At 39.4% G+C, this 17497-nt stretch overlaps 1 protein-coding gene across 14 annotated transcripts in view; it reads left to right on the top strand.

Annotated features, from left to right (window-relative positions):
• LOC115025038 (calcium-activated potassium channel subunit alpha-1) overlaps window positions 1-17497 on the top strand; it is a 76913-nt gene that overhangs the window by 40999 nt on the left and 18417 nt on the right. For 7 of the 14 annotated variants that reach the window (XR_003834177.1, XM_029457013.1, XM_029457012.1 and 4 more), the window contains exons 6-20: window positions 4140-4215; window positions 5020-5095; window positions 5235-5405; window positions 7121-7212; window positions 10275-10385; window positions 10500-10605; window positions 10815-10897; window positions 11381-11450; window positions 11689-11844; window positions 12044-12153; window positions 12413-12481; window positions 12967-13053; window positions 14119-14195; window positions 15064-15072; window positions 16174-16347. Coding sequence is in view for 13 of the 14 variants with exons in the window: in XM_029457013.1 (XP_029312873.1) it covers window positions 4140-4215; window positions 5020-5095; window positions 5235-5405; window positions 7121-7212; window positions 10275-10385; window positions 10500-10605; window positions 10815-10897; window positions 11381-11450; window positions 11689-11844; window positions 12044-12153; window positions 12413-12481; window positions 12967-13053; window positions 14119-14195; window positions 15064-15072; window positions 16174-16347 (1467 nt within the window). In the remaining variant the exon portion in view is untranslated. The remainder of the gene's footprint in view (window positions 1-4139; window positions 4216-5019; window positions 5096-5234; window positions 5406-7120; window positions 7213-10274; window positions 10386-10499; window positions 10606-10814; window positions 10898-11380; window positions 11451-11688; window positions 11845-12043; window positions 12154-12412; window positions 12482-12966; window positions 13054-14118; window positions 14196-15063; window positions 15073-16173; window positions 16348-17497) is intronic. The other 7 variants (XM_029457018.1, XM_029457019.1, XM_029457022.1 and 4 more) reach the window with 3 other exon arrangements.

Here is a 17497-nt window from a genome sequence, read left to right on the forward strand (position 1 = left end):
TAAGGACGCTCACATCGCACACACACACACACACACACACACACTGGCTTTAATTTAACAGGCCGAGCATTGTGCAGTGGATCTTTAGGGTTTGTATTTTCCAGGAGTCTGTGCTGCCACCCAGTGGATTAAACGGGTGTAACAGCTGTCAGTGAACGCACCAGATAATCTCAGCACGTCACTAAAACTGCAAAAAGAGAACCTCTTAGTATTTCATGGCCATTTACGTGGACACACCTGCAATAATGGTCATATAAGTGTGATCATTTTGTGTCATAGAATTAACTTTTTTTGGGACGTTGCATGACATGCATGAGAAGTCCGAATGATCCTCACTATTAATTTGGAAATAGTGAAGCAAATGAAATCTCTGCGACAGTACAGTATGAAAACTGAAAAGCTTAATTAGCTTTGCTCGTCAAACTAATGCGTGTTTTTCGTGACAAAAAATATCAAATGTTGTCATCTGGTGTTCCATTTTAAACTTTCAGTTGTGCAAAGTTGATTTAAAATGGAAATGTAGTCTCTTCCGTGTCTTTGGCCATGTGTTGTGGGCAGTGGGCATTGTTCTGCAGGTGTCATTCACATGCCCTTCACCTCTCCAGCACACCTGCAATAACGCTCGAATGAATTGAAGCTGTGATTGAAAAATTCACGAATGGATAAAAATGGTAATAGGCTTTGTTGGGGGGGGGGGGGGTTGAGCGCTTGAATAGAAGCCAATCTGCTAAATGTGTGAAACTCATCACTCGGAGAGGTCTGTGAGGAATTACGGGATTAAGGGGGATCTTTTTTTTGTTGTTGCTGCATTACACGTTTTTATAGCTGCTTTTTCTTCTCCCGTCAGCCGAGTGACAAACCTGCCGTGTAGCCAACACCAGCAACGAACACCCTCTGCGTTAGAGTCAATATAACAGCTTGATAGGTACAGTTGCATAACGTGCCTGATTATTTCCCTTGGTGTACTGTGATGTACTGTGATTTATGGTGCGAAAACAATAAAAGTAGAACTACCTAGTGCTGGTTGCTGGTGCCATCTAGTGGACATGAGAGGGTGTGACAGTATTGTGTTGTTAGTTGCATTATACTGATTACAATATATTTCTATTGGCCATTTTATTGCTATAGTTGCAGCAAACAATATCTTAAATGAATCGTTGATATTATTTTTCGATTTGTATATCCAACTCACTGCTTTAGGTTTCGTCACCAGGTCGATCTCTGTGTTATCTCGTGGACAATTTATGTGCAGCATTTCAAAATGTGCGCTTTTTTTGTGTGTAGGTGTTGCTTTTTTAGTCTTCTGCTCCACCGTGCATGCACAAAACCCAAGATGCAGCGCTTCATGCCAGACTATACAAAAAGCGTTCATGCACAGAGTTGACAAAATACAGTTTCGAGCACTTCTGCATCATATCGGAAACATATTTTCGTTATTCCAATCACCACGAGGCGTAACAAATACACCGACATTTCCGGTCATTTCTAGAATAGGAAGGAATTCTGTCAGACATAATCTCAGTCAATATGGTCAGTGAGCTGTTGGTCATGGAGGATTAGTGACTGATTTACTGTTTAGCTGAACTGAGGTTAAACAGGTCAGGAGGTCACAACCGGCTCCGCGGCATCTGCTCGCAGCTGTCCAACTCCCTTTCCTGATCAAAACTCCATATTTCACCGGGCGCGCTGCCAATCTGCCAATCTGCCAATCCTCCGCTCTGAACATTTTGACACAAATACACACGCAGTATGTGCAGGTGTGTGGCGCAAGCATGACAGACATTTATAATGTTGCGTAGAAAATGGCAAAACATGCAGCGGCTAATATGCACAATACTCACAAGCTGACATTTTGACCCGCTGTACATGTGACATACAAGCAGCACATTTATCTCTGACGGTAAAAACATCCCAGTGCAACTTTTCTCTAATCTTTGCTTTTACTGCATATGAATCTGACATTTATATCCCTCCCAGTTTGTACTGGAATTATTTAGGGAATGTGTGTTATTTTGACAACAGAAGTGACACACATTTCAAAGATGTTTTCACATTTCGGATTAAATAGACTTTGCAGCTGTTGTATTTTGTCTCTTTGCAGTGACGTTTTTCATGCTGCGCATTTAGATTTAACATCAACTACAATAGCGGCTATTACATCATCTGTGATTAATTTAGGGATTATTGCAGAATCACTAAATCCAGAGAAAAACACAAAGATTGCCAAAGCTTGTCATATTTCCATACACAGCTTTGCTGGCCGTTCACATGACTTGTTTTCGGCTATAAAGGCGAGACTTGTGTTCTTGTCCAAGATTAGAGAAGGAAATTTGGTTTGTCAGGAGCAATTGCGGGGTTACAGGAATTGTGAAGCCAGCTGATGGACAGACTCGCTGTCTGGCCTCTTCTTTTCCCTGGATGAATCCTAAAGGAGCTTACACTCTAATATCCTGATAGGAAAAGGGTTTGCTTTAAGCTCGGCGAGCGCGCCTGATCACAGGGAGGATGCTCTGAAGGTCTGAGGTAAATCAAATCAAAAAGGCTTCTTCACAAAGAGTCCTTTGACGCCGATCTGCTGGGTGGTAATATCATAAAAGCACCTGATTCTTTTTTGCTTTTGTGTCTTTTTGGAGGATATGTTTTCCACATGACGGTTGGCAAAGTGGATGCAGAATAGTGAAGATGTGGATGTGAAGCAGATTTTGGACTTTCTACGTTTTTTCCTACCAAAAGTAACTTCCAGACATGATTCCCACTAAGATGTTAGTGTACAGGGGGCCCGAAGGAGGCACACACACTAAGACGGTTTCTAACCCGAGAAGGCGCAAGAAATCGACCGGGGAGCTCTTCCAGAAGGGCTACAGGGTCAGGGTGGCCCGTGGGCAGGTCAGCGAGAAAGAGGACCAGGACAACATCTGCTACAGCCTCCGTTCATGCTTCCATGTAATCTCCTACTGGGGTAAGACCTGCAGGACGTGGGAACGAGGGGAATCTCCACTAAAGCTGAGGGCTGGCGTGTCCCTAGGTCTTTGGACTCCAGCTGGAGCCGGTTCAGGTTCAGGATTTGCTCTGTATTATGCCCCCCCCCCCCCATCTGGCAAACGCTCACTTGAAATGAAAAATGAGCTTTGGCCAGGCACCCCACGGTTCACGTCATTTCGTAAAAGATTATTTATTTATATATTTCTCCGGCTGAATTATTGCCCGTAACGTCTTTTGATTTGTGTCATTTGGCATTCACACTCGCAATCTAGTCCAGAAGGGAAATTTGTCGGCCCGATTAAAGTGTGCAGAGATGGATTTTACTCTATTGCTCAGTCTTGGCTCGAGGTGGCTTTTAATTGTTCACGCCGTACCGACACCGCAGTGGATTCATGAGTCGCATCCATGAATCATTTAGCTTTTAAACTCAGATGGGAGGCAATGTACCTAAAGGATGAAACATAAACAATAAATTGTTATGTTGTTTTTGTTCGAGATTGTCATTTCTGATCTTCTTGCACAGAAGCTGCAATGAACGTGTTGTAATAAGGTTGTGCTTTAATGTACATGTGGCTTAAATTATGATATCATGCAGTGGATCAGTACTCGTGTACAGGAGCTCAGCACGGTGTTGTCGCTGCTGTTTGTGTTTTGCCGTCCTTGAACTCTTGGCAACGGGCACAAGCTCTTTTTTTTTCCTTTCCCATAAATGCCCTCAAATTTAGGATTTGACGTCACGTCTGTTTAATCATTGAGTTTGGCAAGACGGTGTCCACCTGTCTCTAATCCAGGTCTCCATCTCGCCCACGTTCAGAGTTTCATCCAGCGGGATTGAAACGTGTATCAGGTAGATGCCGGTGCTTCGCGAGCTCCTGAGATTAAAACTGTTGTGCGTTTGTGAAGCGATACCTGGGATGCTGAGGTTTCTTCTTTTTCTTCCCACCTATTCCAAAAAAAGCTTCTTTTATGATACGGTCATTCTCTTGATTAGTCGGAGTTTCATTTTTTTTCCCGCAATTTGAATCCAATGAAGTTGATAAACATGGATGAAGGTCTGAACGGTATGGGGCTCTTGTTAAACCAGTCGAAATGCTTTTGATGTTGAAATTGTTATTAATCATCTCTGACAAACTTCTTTATGGTCTTTTTTCTCACAGGCTTGAGGTTTTTAAGGGCCTTAAGATTGATACAGTTCTCAGAAATTTTACAATTTTTGAATATACTAAAGACGAGGTAAGTGCATTGTTTTTTTCTTTACTTTTTGGAAATGTGGCAAACTGTTTACAATGTGTGAACGCCGCATGTCAAGTGATTGCAGCGCTTTTGCATGGGGGAAAGTACGATTGTGCAAATGTTTTGCCTGAAAATGAGCATGAGTTCTTACTTTAATTTCATCTGGTAAACGTTAATATTAGGTTTACTCTTCAGCACGGCAGTCCGTGCTTGTGTGAGGGAGTCTTGAACAAAACAGTTTTCAGTTTGTCTTCTTGCTGTTTTAGAATTAAAGCTTTTTTTGCACAGATGTCACGAAGAGCTTACAACGAAACGAAATGCTTTAGAATAATCTCCTCTCTTTTCACTCAGATGAAGGTAAAGACAGAACACACAAAGTAGGAGAGGACAGAGGTCATGCAAGGACATATTCCACAATAAGACATCTACTGCAATATTTAAACACACATGTATATCTTACACACTTAATAGTTATTTGTGGAAATGGAATGGAAATATAGTGCAAACTTGTGTTTAAAAACTAATAGAGCCGAAGAGTGCATATCTGTCATGCCTAACCAACATATATTTAGTATATTGTATTTCATACATGTTGTTTGAAAACACATTTTAATTACATTAAATGCAGATAGCTTAAGGAGAACTGTTTTTCTCTAAAGCTCCTTTACACTCTCTTGACTAAATTTAATATAAAAAGCTGTATAATGCATTTTTGAGTCTTATTTTGAAATCTATTTTCCTGATAACAATGTCAAGAAATAATGAACAACTCACACTTTTGTTGTCCGGCTCTTCTTTAAATAGCAACTCGATAAAGCTGGTGAACCTGTGTTCAATCTTCATAAGCACATGGCTAACTGCAGCAGGATTCATTCATTTGGTAAGTGAGTGGAAGCCACTTGAGTTGAGGGCAAAGCATGTTTCATGTTAGTGTTTGATCTTTTTGTATTGTATTGCTCAAAATTCTTTACATCTTTGTATCTTCTTGGTTGTTGTTCAAATCCCAACCTCTGTTCCAGGTGGAAAACTCAGGGGATCCCTGGGAAAACTTCCAAAATTCCCAGCCACTCTCGTACTGGGAATGTGTCTACTTGCTCATGGTTACTATGTCCACTGTTGGCTATGGAGACGTTTATGCAAAAACCACCCTGGGCCGGCTGTTTATGGTCTTCTTCATCCTTGGCGGTTTGGTAAAAATCCCTCTCGTTACTTATTCCTGCTTAAAATCCTCCATGCAACCAATCATCACACAAACGCCGGGACGCTGTCGGCTCAGGACGGCCTTCACCTGTGGTTTACACTGAGGTGTTTTTGTGGCTCGCCACTTCACCACAGTATGTTGCATGTCATGTATATTATGAGTTGTCTACAGTATTGCAGCATTTATTCAGGTATAATGCTGAAGTTTTATTCTGTTATCTATTAATTCCTATATGACGTAGAATATCTTTTGCATTTGTTGTTAACTGTAAAAGTTACTGCGGTTTCAGGTAGCTCCACCCCCCCACCCCCTGCCTCTCCCCCCCCCCCCCCCCCCCCCCCCCCCCCCCCGCCTCTCCTCCCTCTTTCCAACAAACACATTGTCCCGGTGATGATTTATTATAGCCTAGCTTGATGGATGTAGCCACATTAGCTCGGTTTCTGCACGAACATTTGAAGAAATATTAGGGAATGAAATGCATAAAGCAGAAGCTTTACAGATTAATATGATGATAAAATAAATCCTAAATCTTCCAGAAAACATCCTTTCTGGATTTTTCTAGTTGCTACAGACCTGAGTTACCTGATAAATAAAATAAGCCGGATCATAAAGTATTATTCAGGAAGGGATTACACAGCAAGGTGACCGTAATATGGGGAAAGAGGCGTAGTCCATGGAAAGTCAAAGTAATCTTTCAATCAATAAAATGTCAGACTCAAATGAATCTATTATCTGTCGGGCAAGAAAAGATTGAAGTCTTTGGTGTCATGGTGTCGAGCCAAACATAGTTCAAACCCACAGAATTATATTTAAAATTCCAGTGGAGATCTTAAAGTTCCCAAAGAGACCAAATATCGAGCAGAAGTTGAGGGAAGACATCGATATTTCCATCGTGTTAGATTTGAATGTTACCCTCTGTAAGAACGTATACAGCATCTTAGAGCTAGAAACAACATGATACGACATGTTACTGTCGGACAGGTTGGAATAAGATTATCTGTGTGACTTAAGAATCTTAAAGATCTTTTTTTGTTTAATGTTATATTTTGTTGTGTCTTAAAGTTTATTTTCATGATGTATATTGCAAACCTGTTGAAACAGGATAAGCTTTTGCTCATAAAAACAGTTATTTCAATGAACAAAAACAGAAAAACCACAATGTTTGGGTTGTAAAACAAGACACATAAATTGTGACTTGTTGAATAAAACATGACAACAAGCTGTAAATAGGAGTCAGCCGTGTCGAGCCTCAGAGTTCATGTCTGCCATCCATTTGGCTGCGCTATTCAAATCAACCTGACGTGTGTTTGTTGGACGAAACATGGCACATAAGGCTTTTTCTTAATTTTTATCATTTCTATTTTTCTATCGCAGATTGACATACCGCTTATCAGCTGTCATTTTTCTCCTTTATTCTTCCAATATACATAAATATTGGCTTTTTCTTTTTCACATTCATACTTTTCTTGATATCTGGAATGTAACTGATATAAGTTCAGGCTACATTCAGACGGCTAATTTAAATGAACCTTTTTCATTTTATTTCTCTTTTTTTTCCTGTTAACAACTAAATACTAACAGTACTCCTGCACACAGTAGAGTTCCTCTTTTAGACGGAGTTCTTTAAGAATACAAATAGAGGACCTGCTCTTCTTTACCTATCTTTTTTTTAGTCTCTTCTTCTGTCTCCTATCTTCTCCTTAGGCCATGTTTGCGAGCTACGTCCCTGAAATCATAGAGTTAATAGGAAACCGCAAGAAATATGGTGGTTCCTATAGTGCGGTTAATGGGAGAAAGTAAGTATTCAAGGAGGCTCTACTGCCTCCGCCGCAGTAGAACCTTCTCTGCATGCACTTTTCTTTTTCTTTTTTTATGCATGTAGGCCATGTTTGCTCGCTACGTGCCAGAAATTGCTGCTCTCATCCTTAATCGGAAGAAATATGGAGGGAGTTATAACTCGACCAGAGGCAGAAAGTAAGTCAAACGAATGAAAAAAAGAGCAAAAACTTCTAATGGTGTGGTTTTGTGTGACTCAAGTCGCTCTCTCATAAAGAGGTGACATACCCTGATTTATCGGAAACAGATATTATGAAACTGTACTTTGAGATGTAATGATCTCAATTAGCACTAAAGTCACACTGTGACTGAAGAACTTGGCCATGATAAATGTGTAGACTTTATTGTATTGTATTGCTGCTGCTTTTATGTGTGCAAGCTGCCATTGTTGCTTGTCATGGATGAATGTCTGCTTTTACACGGCAAAAAGATCTTTTTCAAAACAAGTGCTTTTGTCTGTTGTTGAATTCTAAAGGTCTTTTTATAAAAAGAAAAACAGATTTAGGGAAAAACATTTAACAACAAAACTTTTTGGAAGTAGTTTGATGTAATTTTACTGGCAGACGTATAGAAAATAGGACTTTTAGAGCTCAGAAATAGACAATAATGACTTGATAAGATGGATATTATTGCTGTGTATTCATGTACATGTATTATTGTCATGTTTAAAGATGGCACATGTCGGATTTTCTCTCTTCTCTATCCCTGTGATATAAACTGATTATCCATAATTAGAACAATTTAAATATAAATTAGTATTGAGTATTGCAATGTACTGTTTGTTGACAGTGGTTAAACTCTTAACCAGTCCTGATGTAAAGGCCATAAATAGCTAGTTATTATAACAGCATTCGCTATTATAATGTGTATAAAAAACAACTATTTCAGAACAAAAATAGAAAAGTGTAATCGCCCCCCACGACCCCAGTTCACAGCACGGTTTATTCAACTGTCACATGGAGAGAAGATCCTACATGATTTGTGGTGTCTTAATTGTAATGAGGCGGCTCATTGTCAATGTACATTTGTAACAAATTTGTGTTTGTAAATCAAATGTTTGTCATTTACACAGTTTGATTTTGTGGTCAAAGGAAAACAACGATTGCTAGTCAGCCATACTAATACACTAATCAACTATACATTTGTATTACTATTATTATTATTACTATTGTTACATAACTATTAAAGACAAAGTCTTCAAGACGGCTATGAAGCGATGACACAACTATAAAGTTGATAAACCCGAGCTTCTCTGAGTTCAGTATTTAATTATTACTTAATGAAATGATCAAACTCGTACATCCAATCCTGTATCCCATTGCTTGCTTCATGCTGATTTTTGGAATTTAGTTTTTCTGTTCTAGAAAAATTTGTGTTGCTCTGCTTGTTTTTTTTATTTCACGCTTTGGTTCTGAACATTCTTGGCCTTTATCTTCAGTCTGACCTACACCCTCAGGACTTGATACAAATCTGTCTTGAGTTTATAGTAATAGTTTGACATTTTTGGGAAAAACGCACTTATTCACTTTCCTGCCGCAAGTTATCGACACTGCTGTCATGTGTGTACGATATGAAGCACGAGCCAGTTGGTGATTAGCTTAGCAAGTAACTCCCCATAAAAATACAACTTGTCGTTTTTTACATTTCTTCTTGTTTACAGATTAAATAAAGAGATACGACGTGTTGAACTTTAGAGGTGCTTGTATGTGAACCAGGATAGCTGTTCCCCCGGCTAAGGTAAACTAAGCTAAGCTAAGCTAAGCTAAGCTAAGCTCCCAGCTCCACACTTAACACACTGACATGAGAGTCGCATCACTCTTCTCATCTAACTTGGCAAAAAAAGTGCATTTTCCAAAAATGTCAAACTATTCCTTTATCATATACAGCCGTGTCCCGAGCTCTGCAGCTGTTTCTAAAGATAGTGAGATTCTGCTGGATGCCTCCAAACAAAATATGGCTTGTTGTAGCATGCTTTTTGTACTTGTGCTCGTCTACTTTAGTTTTGAAGAAGTCTGACTTGGTTTGGAAAACTCTTAAACCAAATCGTTGCTTCTTTTGTTTTGTAGAAAAACTCTCAATTAGAGCTTTTTATGTCATTTTTGTATATCGTGTGCAATTTTTGTATTTATTACTTTAGATTATTGGTGAATTGAACATTTATTCAACAAACTTGAGACTATTAGCTGTCAGCAAACGGTCACCTTGTTTGCGGTTTTGTATTTGGCAAACATCTGGTAGACACAGTAGCTTTACAGTTTTAAAAGATAACATGATAGCTACAATTCACCAACAGTTTTGAGACATTTATAAAATCTGTAGATGTAGTTTTTATCCGTGTATGATTTTAGTTGTGGCTCCTTACATTCAAATATTAATGCATCATTATTTTTCTATTTCCTTCTGTCTTCTTCTTCATGTCTACTTGTCGTCATTAGCATCATTACTTTCATAGATGCAACATCCTCGTGGTCCTCGAACAAGTGCTGCATAAATAACAATGATTCTGATGCATTTATTGTACAATAAAGCCACAATGAAACAAAAATGTTAACCTGAATAAAATAAAAATACAATATAGACGTATAGTGGTAATTCTGAACTGGTTTCCTTGCATGAAGGATCCGTGATAATGTGGGAATTGAGATCAACTGTGTGCTGATTTCATAATCTCCATCTAAGTAAACTCTGATCCTTTATAATCTCATACTGAAATCCACAGTGCTCTCTGACCTACTAACTCTCTCATCACGACGGGAACAGCAAACATCCTTCCTGTGACAGTTTTTATTGTTTAAAATCCATCACCTAAATACAAACCGCACTGCCTGCTTTTCCATTACATCTCTCTCATCTCAGATCAGATTTACCTTTTGATTCCAGGACAAAGATGAAGATGAAACAACAATGTGTGCGTGTGTGTGTGTGTGTGTGTGTGTGTGTGCGCGTATGTGTGTGTTTGGTTGTTGCATTTGATTCTAACTACATTTTTAGTTTCATTATGATTCTGCACCCCGTTTTCCAGGCACATCGTGGTCTGTGGTCATATAACACTTGAGAGTGTGTCCAACTTTCTAAAAGACTTCCTACACAAGGACAGGGATGATGTCAATGTAGAAATTGTTTTTCTTCATAAGTAAGTACAAAACAGCACATTTCCTTACTCATGAGAAAACAATCATCTCTACCAGAGATTAGAAGTGATGTTCCTACTCCTGGTTTAAGAGTTTCTCTTTTTTTTCTCTCTCAGTATTTCCCCTAATCTTGAGCTGGAAGCCTTGTTCAAGCGTCATTTCACTCAAGTGGAGTTTTACCAAGGATCCGTCCTGAACCCACACGACCTGGCCCGAGTCAAGGTAACCGACAGATGATATTTCATTCCTCTGTGGCCCTGAGGGAAACTGTGCTGTCTCTAAACTTTATACTTATGTCTGTTTGCTGTGTGTGTGTGTGTGTGTGTGTGTGTGTGTGTGTGTGTGTGTGTGTGTGTGTGTGTGTGTGTGTGTGTGTGTGTGTGTGTGTGTGTGTGTGTGTGTGTGTGTGTGTGTGATATTTTTGTTTCCAGATCGAATCAGCTGATGCCTGTTTGATCTTAGCCAACAAATATTGTGCAGACCCCGATGCTGAGGATGCATCCAACATCATGAGGTAAACTAAGTGACCAAGTTATTTTAATTGGGTTCAGGAACAAACTGTTCCTTGTATATAAATGCAACACAATGAACTCAGTGCAAAATTGCAGAAAACGGGTTAAAATATTCAGCCGTCAGAAGTTCATTAGGGTATCATAGGTGCTTTATAGACATATAGGTCCGGGATATATGAAAAGTTACCAAATGATCGTACTTTTGAAAGTGAATACCAGAGTTTGATACGGTGCCTACTCTCTCCCTTGACTTAGATTGTGAGTGTAAGTGAGCGTGTCGGAGCTAGCACGCAGATTCTCTCCATGCATCTCTTTTCTAATCCAAGAACTCGAGAGAGAAAACATGAATCCATTACAACACTGCTACAACAAACCTCTTTCAATCTCTGGGCTTAAATAACTTTCAGCTGTAGATTGTGTTAATATTATACATTAGGAAAATGTTTTTTGTCTGATTTTGTTTTGTCCTTTCTGTCCTGCATCAGAGTAATATCTATCAAGAACTACCATCCAAAGATCAGAATAATCACTCAAATGTTGCAGTACCACAATAAGGTTGGTATAATCTGTTGCTTTCACTTGAGTCATTAGTTATATGTTTGTTTTTTAAACATGTTGATATGCATATTTATGTTGGGGTTAGTACTTAGTTGAACTGATGTTATTTAGGTTGGACAGTTTTGTTTTGCTTAATCTTTTGTCCGTCTAGGTTTTTAACATCTGGGAAAAGAGGTTTTAACTACAGCTTGTCGTTTTGAAAGGCTACAATCTAACTTTGTTGTTCTGCCTTTAGGCCCACCTTTTGAACATCCCGAGCTGGAACTGGAAGGAGGGAGATGATGCTATTTGCCTTGCAGAGCTGAAGCTGGGCTTCATCGCTCAGAGCTGCCTGGCTCAGGGCCTCTCCACCATGCTGGCCAACCTTTTTTCCATGAGGTCCTTCATCAAGGTATCCACATCTAACATTCACCCATCTGTGCTCGCTGGATTAAGTTCAAATGTAAAGTTGGCCGTAAGAAATAGTCTGAATAGATAATAATGATTATCCCAGATGAGGCCCATGTGCAGCATCTGGTGACTAGATGCTATGGACTGATTTTTTGTTATGGTACAAACACTCTGTATTTTGTGATGCATCTTTGTTGTAGATTGAGGAGGACACGTGGCAGAAGTATTACCTAGAAGGAGTAGCCAATGAGATGTACACTGAGTACCTGTCGAGTGCCTTTGTGGGCATGTCCTTCCCTGTAATTTGCGAGTAAGTACACTGAAACAAAGACTCCTTTCTCTTTTGTTTTCTTCTCTGCTACTTTTTGATTTGTGTTTTGAAAGAAATGTACGCCTTGTGGCAATTTGCTTTGGTGTTTTTAGTAAGTTAAACATTTTTAATGTGTGTGCATTACACCCGAAAATTGGGCTAATACGATAAGGGGGGACTCAAAGCTAAGACGATTTTCAGAAAACTACAAATATTTAGCGTCCATGAGGTCTAATTATATTGTTATTCTCTTTTGCAGACTCTGCTATGTGAAGCTAAAGCTGCTACTGATAGCTATAGAGTACAAATCTGATCAAAGGGAATGCAGGTAAGTGGATGTGCTCACAGTGGATTGTCGAAGTCATTAAAATTCATGGATGCAAAAACTTAAATACACAGGTGTGTTTGCTGTCAGCATTTGCTTTCAGTGATGAAGCTACTTTAAATCAGCTTCACTGTTTGACTGCAAACACAAGCCGCTTTACAAAATGTGCTAAATTGGTGTCTAAATTGGTTTGTTCACAGACATCAGAGGCATTTCTGATAACATCCCGACAAATTAATGGGGAAGGTGGTGGCAGTTGGTTTCTTTAAACACAGTTGAAGCTTTGTTTTTGTGTGGTTTCTCTAATGCACTGCTCATTTTATACAATTTGAAGTGTCACTGCTATCTGCTTTCATCAACTTCATTTAATAAACAGAGACTATCGTGCCAAATGAGTTGCGAAAACTGATCCTGCCTCCGCCAGTGCCTGGCAAATTCTTTAATGTTAACTTTCCGCTGTGACAACTTTGGTCTATAAATCCCCGCAGCACCCTGATAAATCCTGGAAACCACATGAAAATGCAGGAGGGGACATTGGGCTTCTTCATTGCCAGTGATGCCAAAGAAGTAAAAAGGTAATGAATGGGACCTCAGAAGAAATGGTGTCTAAAAGTAAAACTACTCTGATAAAGGCTCAGTCATGCTGCTCTTTTGCATTAGAGAAAGTGTCTATATATGTATATCAAATGAGTTATACAATCTAAAATGATGGTGGATTTAATTTAAAAGAATAATGTTGAGATTGGACTGTCGATGGTGTAACTGAGGACTCTCGTTTGGTTAGTTTGGTGGGTTAGGCCAGTTACCAGTCCTTACCATATGAATGTTAGCTTAACATGTTGCTAGCTGGTTGTTGTTAGCTGATGGTGTTAGCCACAAGTGTACAGTAGGCTATGTTTTATTGCTTGCTAGGATGAAATAGCTGAGGAAGTTAGTTTGGTGGGATAGTTTACATGTTAACAGTCCTTACAATATGATAGTTAGCTTAACATGTTGCTAGCTGGTTGTTGTTAGCTGATGGTGTTAGCCACAAGTGTACAGTAGGCTGTTTTATTGCTTGCTAGGATGAAGTAGCTGAGGAAGTTAGTTTGGTGGGATAGTTTACATGTTAACAGTCCTTACAATATGATAGTTAGCTTAACATGTTGCTAGCTGGTTGTTGTTAGCTGATGGTGTTAGCCACAAGTGTACAGTAGGCTATGTTTTATTGCTTGCTAGGATGAAATAGCTGAGGAAGTTAGTTTGGTGGGATAGTTTACATGTTAACAGTCCTTACAATATGATAGTTAGCTCAACATGTTGCTATCTGGTTGTTGTTAGCTGATGATGTTAGCCACAATGTTTTTGTTTCTTGTTCGAACAGGCTAGATTGCTTAATACGTTTTGACTTTTGACACACTTCACCTCATGTAACAACAAATGCCTAAAATGTGTTTGCCTGACATGTTTTTGAAAGCCAAGGATTACAAATGTTTAATCAACTTGATTCTTTCTCTTTGCCTCAATTTGAAGTTTTTCTGCCACACATGCTAGTCATAACATGTGAACTAAAACTACTTGTTGCCGACAGAGTAAAGATGGATGTCTGTAAACAGTGTCTGTAATTTGACTTATGTGGGATTCTTGTTTTTCTTCCATAGGGCGCTGTTTTACTGTAAAGCCTGCCACGATGACATTACTGATCCCAAAAGGATTAAGAAATGTGGATGCAAGAAATGTAAGTGACTTCATATAAAAACATTGTATAAGTTTGTTTGACTTCAGTTACATTTCTTCACAGCACTGAGTTAGCCTCAATCTAGTAGTGTGATGGCGTATTTACATGACCTACATAGCCATGTGTCCAAACCAATTAGTTCCTGCATTAATTATTCACGTTCTTGTAACTTGTGCATGAAGGAAGGTCATCGGATTTCTTTCCGCAGCCAAAACAAACAGGTGCACTCCAAGTTTCCCTCGTAAAACTGCACGTTTGGACCTCTGTATGACATAAACACCTGCCATCATTAATGAGTCAGTTTGCCAAAATTACAAAACACAGCTGTCCACTGGTATCGATGCATGCAGATAGTTTTGTTTTGCCATTTTCAGTGTGTGATTTGTTACACAACTGAACTGTTAAGTATTCTTTTTCTTTCTTTGTGGGTTTCTCAGGATCAGAGGATGTAAAGAATTATTTATAGCATATTCTCTTTTCCTTGTGATTCTCACCTATTATATAGATGAACAGAGAAGTCAGAAATCAAGCTAGTTAACTCCTCTCAAACCAGCTGTGAATACAGTCTAAATGTGCATTTTGTCTCTTTGCCTGTGTGGAGGGTTGCCATGTTTTCTTTCGCATAATACCTGTCAGCGCTGTTCCAGTTCATTGATACCATTTGTGACGTTAGCAGGCGTTCAGAGAGACTGTTAACACCACAGGTACCTGGATGGATCTTGTGTTTCTAGAACTTTGTTGCTTTTTCTCCTGGATCTAACACAGTTCGTCTTAACCATGACAGCTAACACCTAATCTTAACATGTGATGTATTCTCTTCCTGCTGCTTGGGAACTTGACACACTTTCCTTAAAAATTCACCTTATAGTGATATATTGTGAGTAATGTGGATTTATTCCCTCTTCGAAAACACAGCCTGCTACCCCCGACTGAAGCAATCTGTTTGAGTGTACTGTAAATGTTGCATGTAAAAATGATCGATGCTGCCTGGATCCCCTCGCCCATTGTCATGTGCACGTCTCTTTCAAATCGAGAAAAACATTCAACAAAAATGAACAGCATACTTTGATTATTACAGAATAATAATTTTGTAAAAGGACCCAGATCGACAATGATAAACAGCTGAGTATACAATACCTAAAGTACACATTTATTAAGTTATTGCAGCATCCCTAAACAGAGAATCAACAATTCAGTCATGCCTGCTTGACGTAGTAATACTCCACCTCACCACCAGATGTCCCCGCAGTCCTTTGACAAACACAACATCCCTGCAAGAAGAAAAAAAAGCCACCATGATGAGAAATGAGGAACATTTATTGTTGTGATAAAATAACTAAATCATTTGACACATACCCCAAAACAATGTCATAGACTTGAGGTGAGTGCACAGTTTCTCCCAGCATCTGATATCAGGGATGTTTTGGGACAAGTTGTCGTGGGGTATGTGCTACTTGAGAATGTCAAACAAATTCATTGTTTTGTAAGTGTTGGAACTTGTCCTTTCTGGATGCACTTACAGATCTAAGTCCAGAAAACATTGTCACATTTACTTTGACCTTTTCTTGGAGAAACTTCTGTCAGCTTTAATTATTAGCTGTTGTAAGAGTTGTAAACTTATATTGCACTGCTCAAATCATGACCCTTCACAACCTGAGCATGAGGACACATTGCGGGATAAGAGTCAAGAGGGAATTATTGTCTCTTCTTTACTCATTTACCCCAAAATAACATGACTTTAGGACGCCATGATATTTCCTCCACTATTCCCGGAAATGACCCGAACCGATTAATCCACAAAGTGTGGAAAACTTTCCAAATTCCTGATGTGACATTTGCACGCTGTCGAGACAAAGTTTATCCTGCGCATCCCAGCAGCAGCCTTCCTCTGTGTCTTGCCTTTGTCCACTCTTCCTCCAGAACGACCCTCTACATTAACCTGCTCTTCCTCTCCTCTCGTCTGAACCCGTGACTGTAGCCAAGACGGCCGCCTACAAGAAAATCAGACTGGCATGTTGTTTTGATTGCGGCCGCTCAGAGCGGGACTGCTCTTGCATGCCAGTTAATGTGCATTGTAACATGGACTCCCCTCGACGCGACATCCCACTCTCTGCTGTCTCTGTTAATGATTGCTCAGCCACTTTACGTGCCTGTAAGTTGTCGCCATGACATGTGCTCTTCAGTGTCTGTAACATGCACTGTGTTAATCGTACAGTATGTCTTTAGCTTGTGTGCTGTCTAGCTCTTAGCAGCTGTGTCGTCACCGTCATGGATATCGATGTTGCTTTAGTGTTTTTTAGCTTTATGATTTTCATTGAGCTCGTGTTCTTCCCCCTGTGTTGCTACTTTTGGAAGTGACTTTTAGCTGTTGTGACGCATGCCAGTGTACTGTTTTGTCCGAGAATGTGGATTCAAATTGACCTGTAGTTTAAATTAACTCACTAATACTAAATGTTTGCAGTGTGTGTGAAAAAAAGAATTCCCTCCCTGAAAGATAGTGTGCTTCCTCTCCAGTGAACTCGCCAACGTATTTAGAAGACATTAAAGTCGAAGCCATGAAAAATTTACAGCTGTGCATCTCCGCCACAAATCTCTTGAACTTGGGAACCCGGTTTTAGAATTTGCATGCATTTCTTCAAATGATTTGTTTTGGTAGGAGTGTACAAGTGCTATAAAGATGTCACTGGAGAAAGAATAACATTCACTTAATCCAAATATTTCACTTCCGTACCCTCCAGGAATGGGTGGACAGGATAGGATTTGAGATATTTGTATGAATAAACGCCACTGACAATTATTTATTTTTTAAAGAAAAGACGGTCTAGAGAGCGCCTGAGGGATTTTCTGAGGGTAGCAGTATATATTGAGGTTAATGTACTGGTTTTATTAAATTAAGATCAAAATCTTGAACAACCTCTGAGGGTAAATTGTCCAAAACATATTCAGTACACAAACCAGGGTAGTTTCTCGCGTCATGTATTTGATTGAATTGTACAATAAGATGAAGAGAATATACAATGAAACAGAACTAGATTGTATTGATTGCAAGAGGAACAGAAGACAGTGGAATAGTGCTGAATCGTATTGGATTTCAGTGAATCGACCTGAACTAAATTGAGCTGCATATAAATTCTTAACTCGAGTGTGATTCCCCTTTAAAGCTAGAGGGCATGTTAAATTGTTCTGATGGATCGCAGAAGGCATGAAGAATGTGTCCGAGTTTGCCGAGCGTTGATACAATTTGCTGGAAAACATTGCAGACTGTCATCCAGTTTTAGAGAATATCTCTTGATCAAAGAGCA

This window comes from Cottoperca gobio, chromosome 19 (assembly GCF_900634415.1).
Source record: "Cottoperca gobio chromosome 19, fCotGob3.1, whole genome shotgun sequence".
Classification (NCBI taxonomy): domain Eukaryota; kingdom Metazoa; phylum Chordata; class Actinopteri; order Perciformes; family Bovichtidae; genus Cottoperca; species Cottoperca gobio.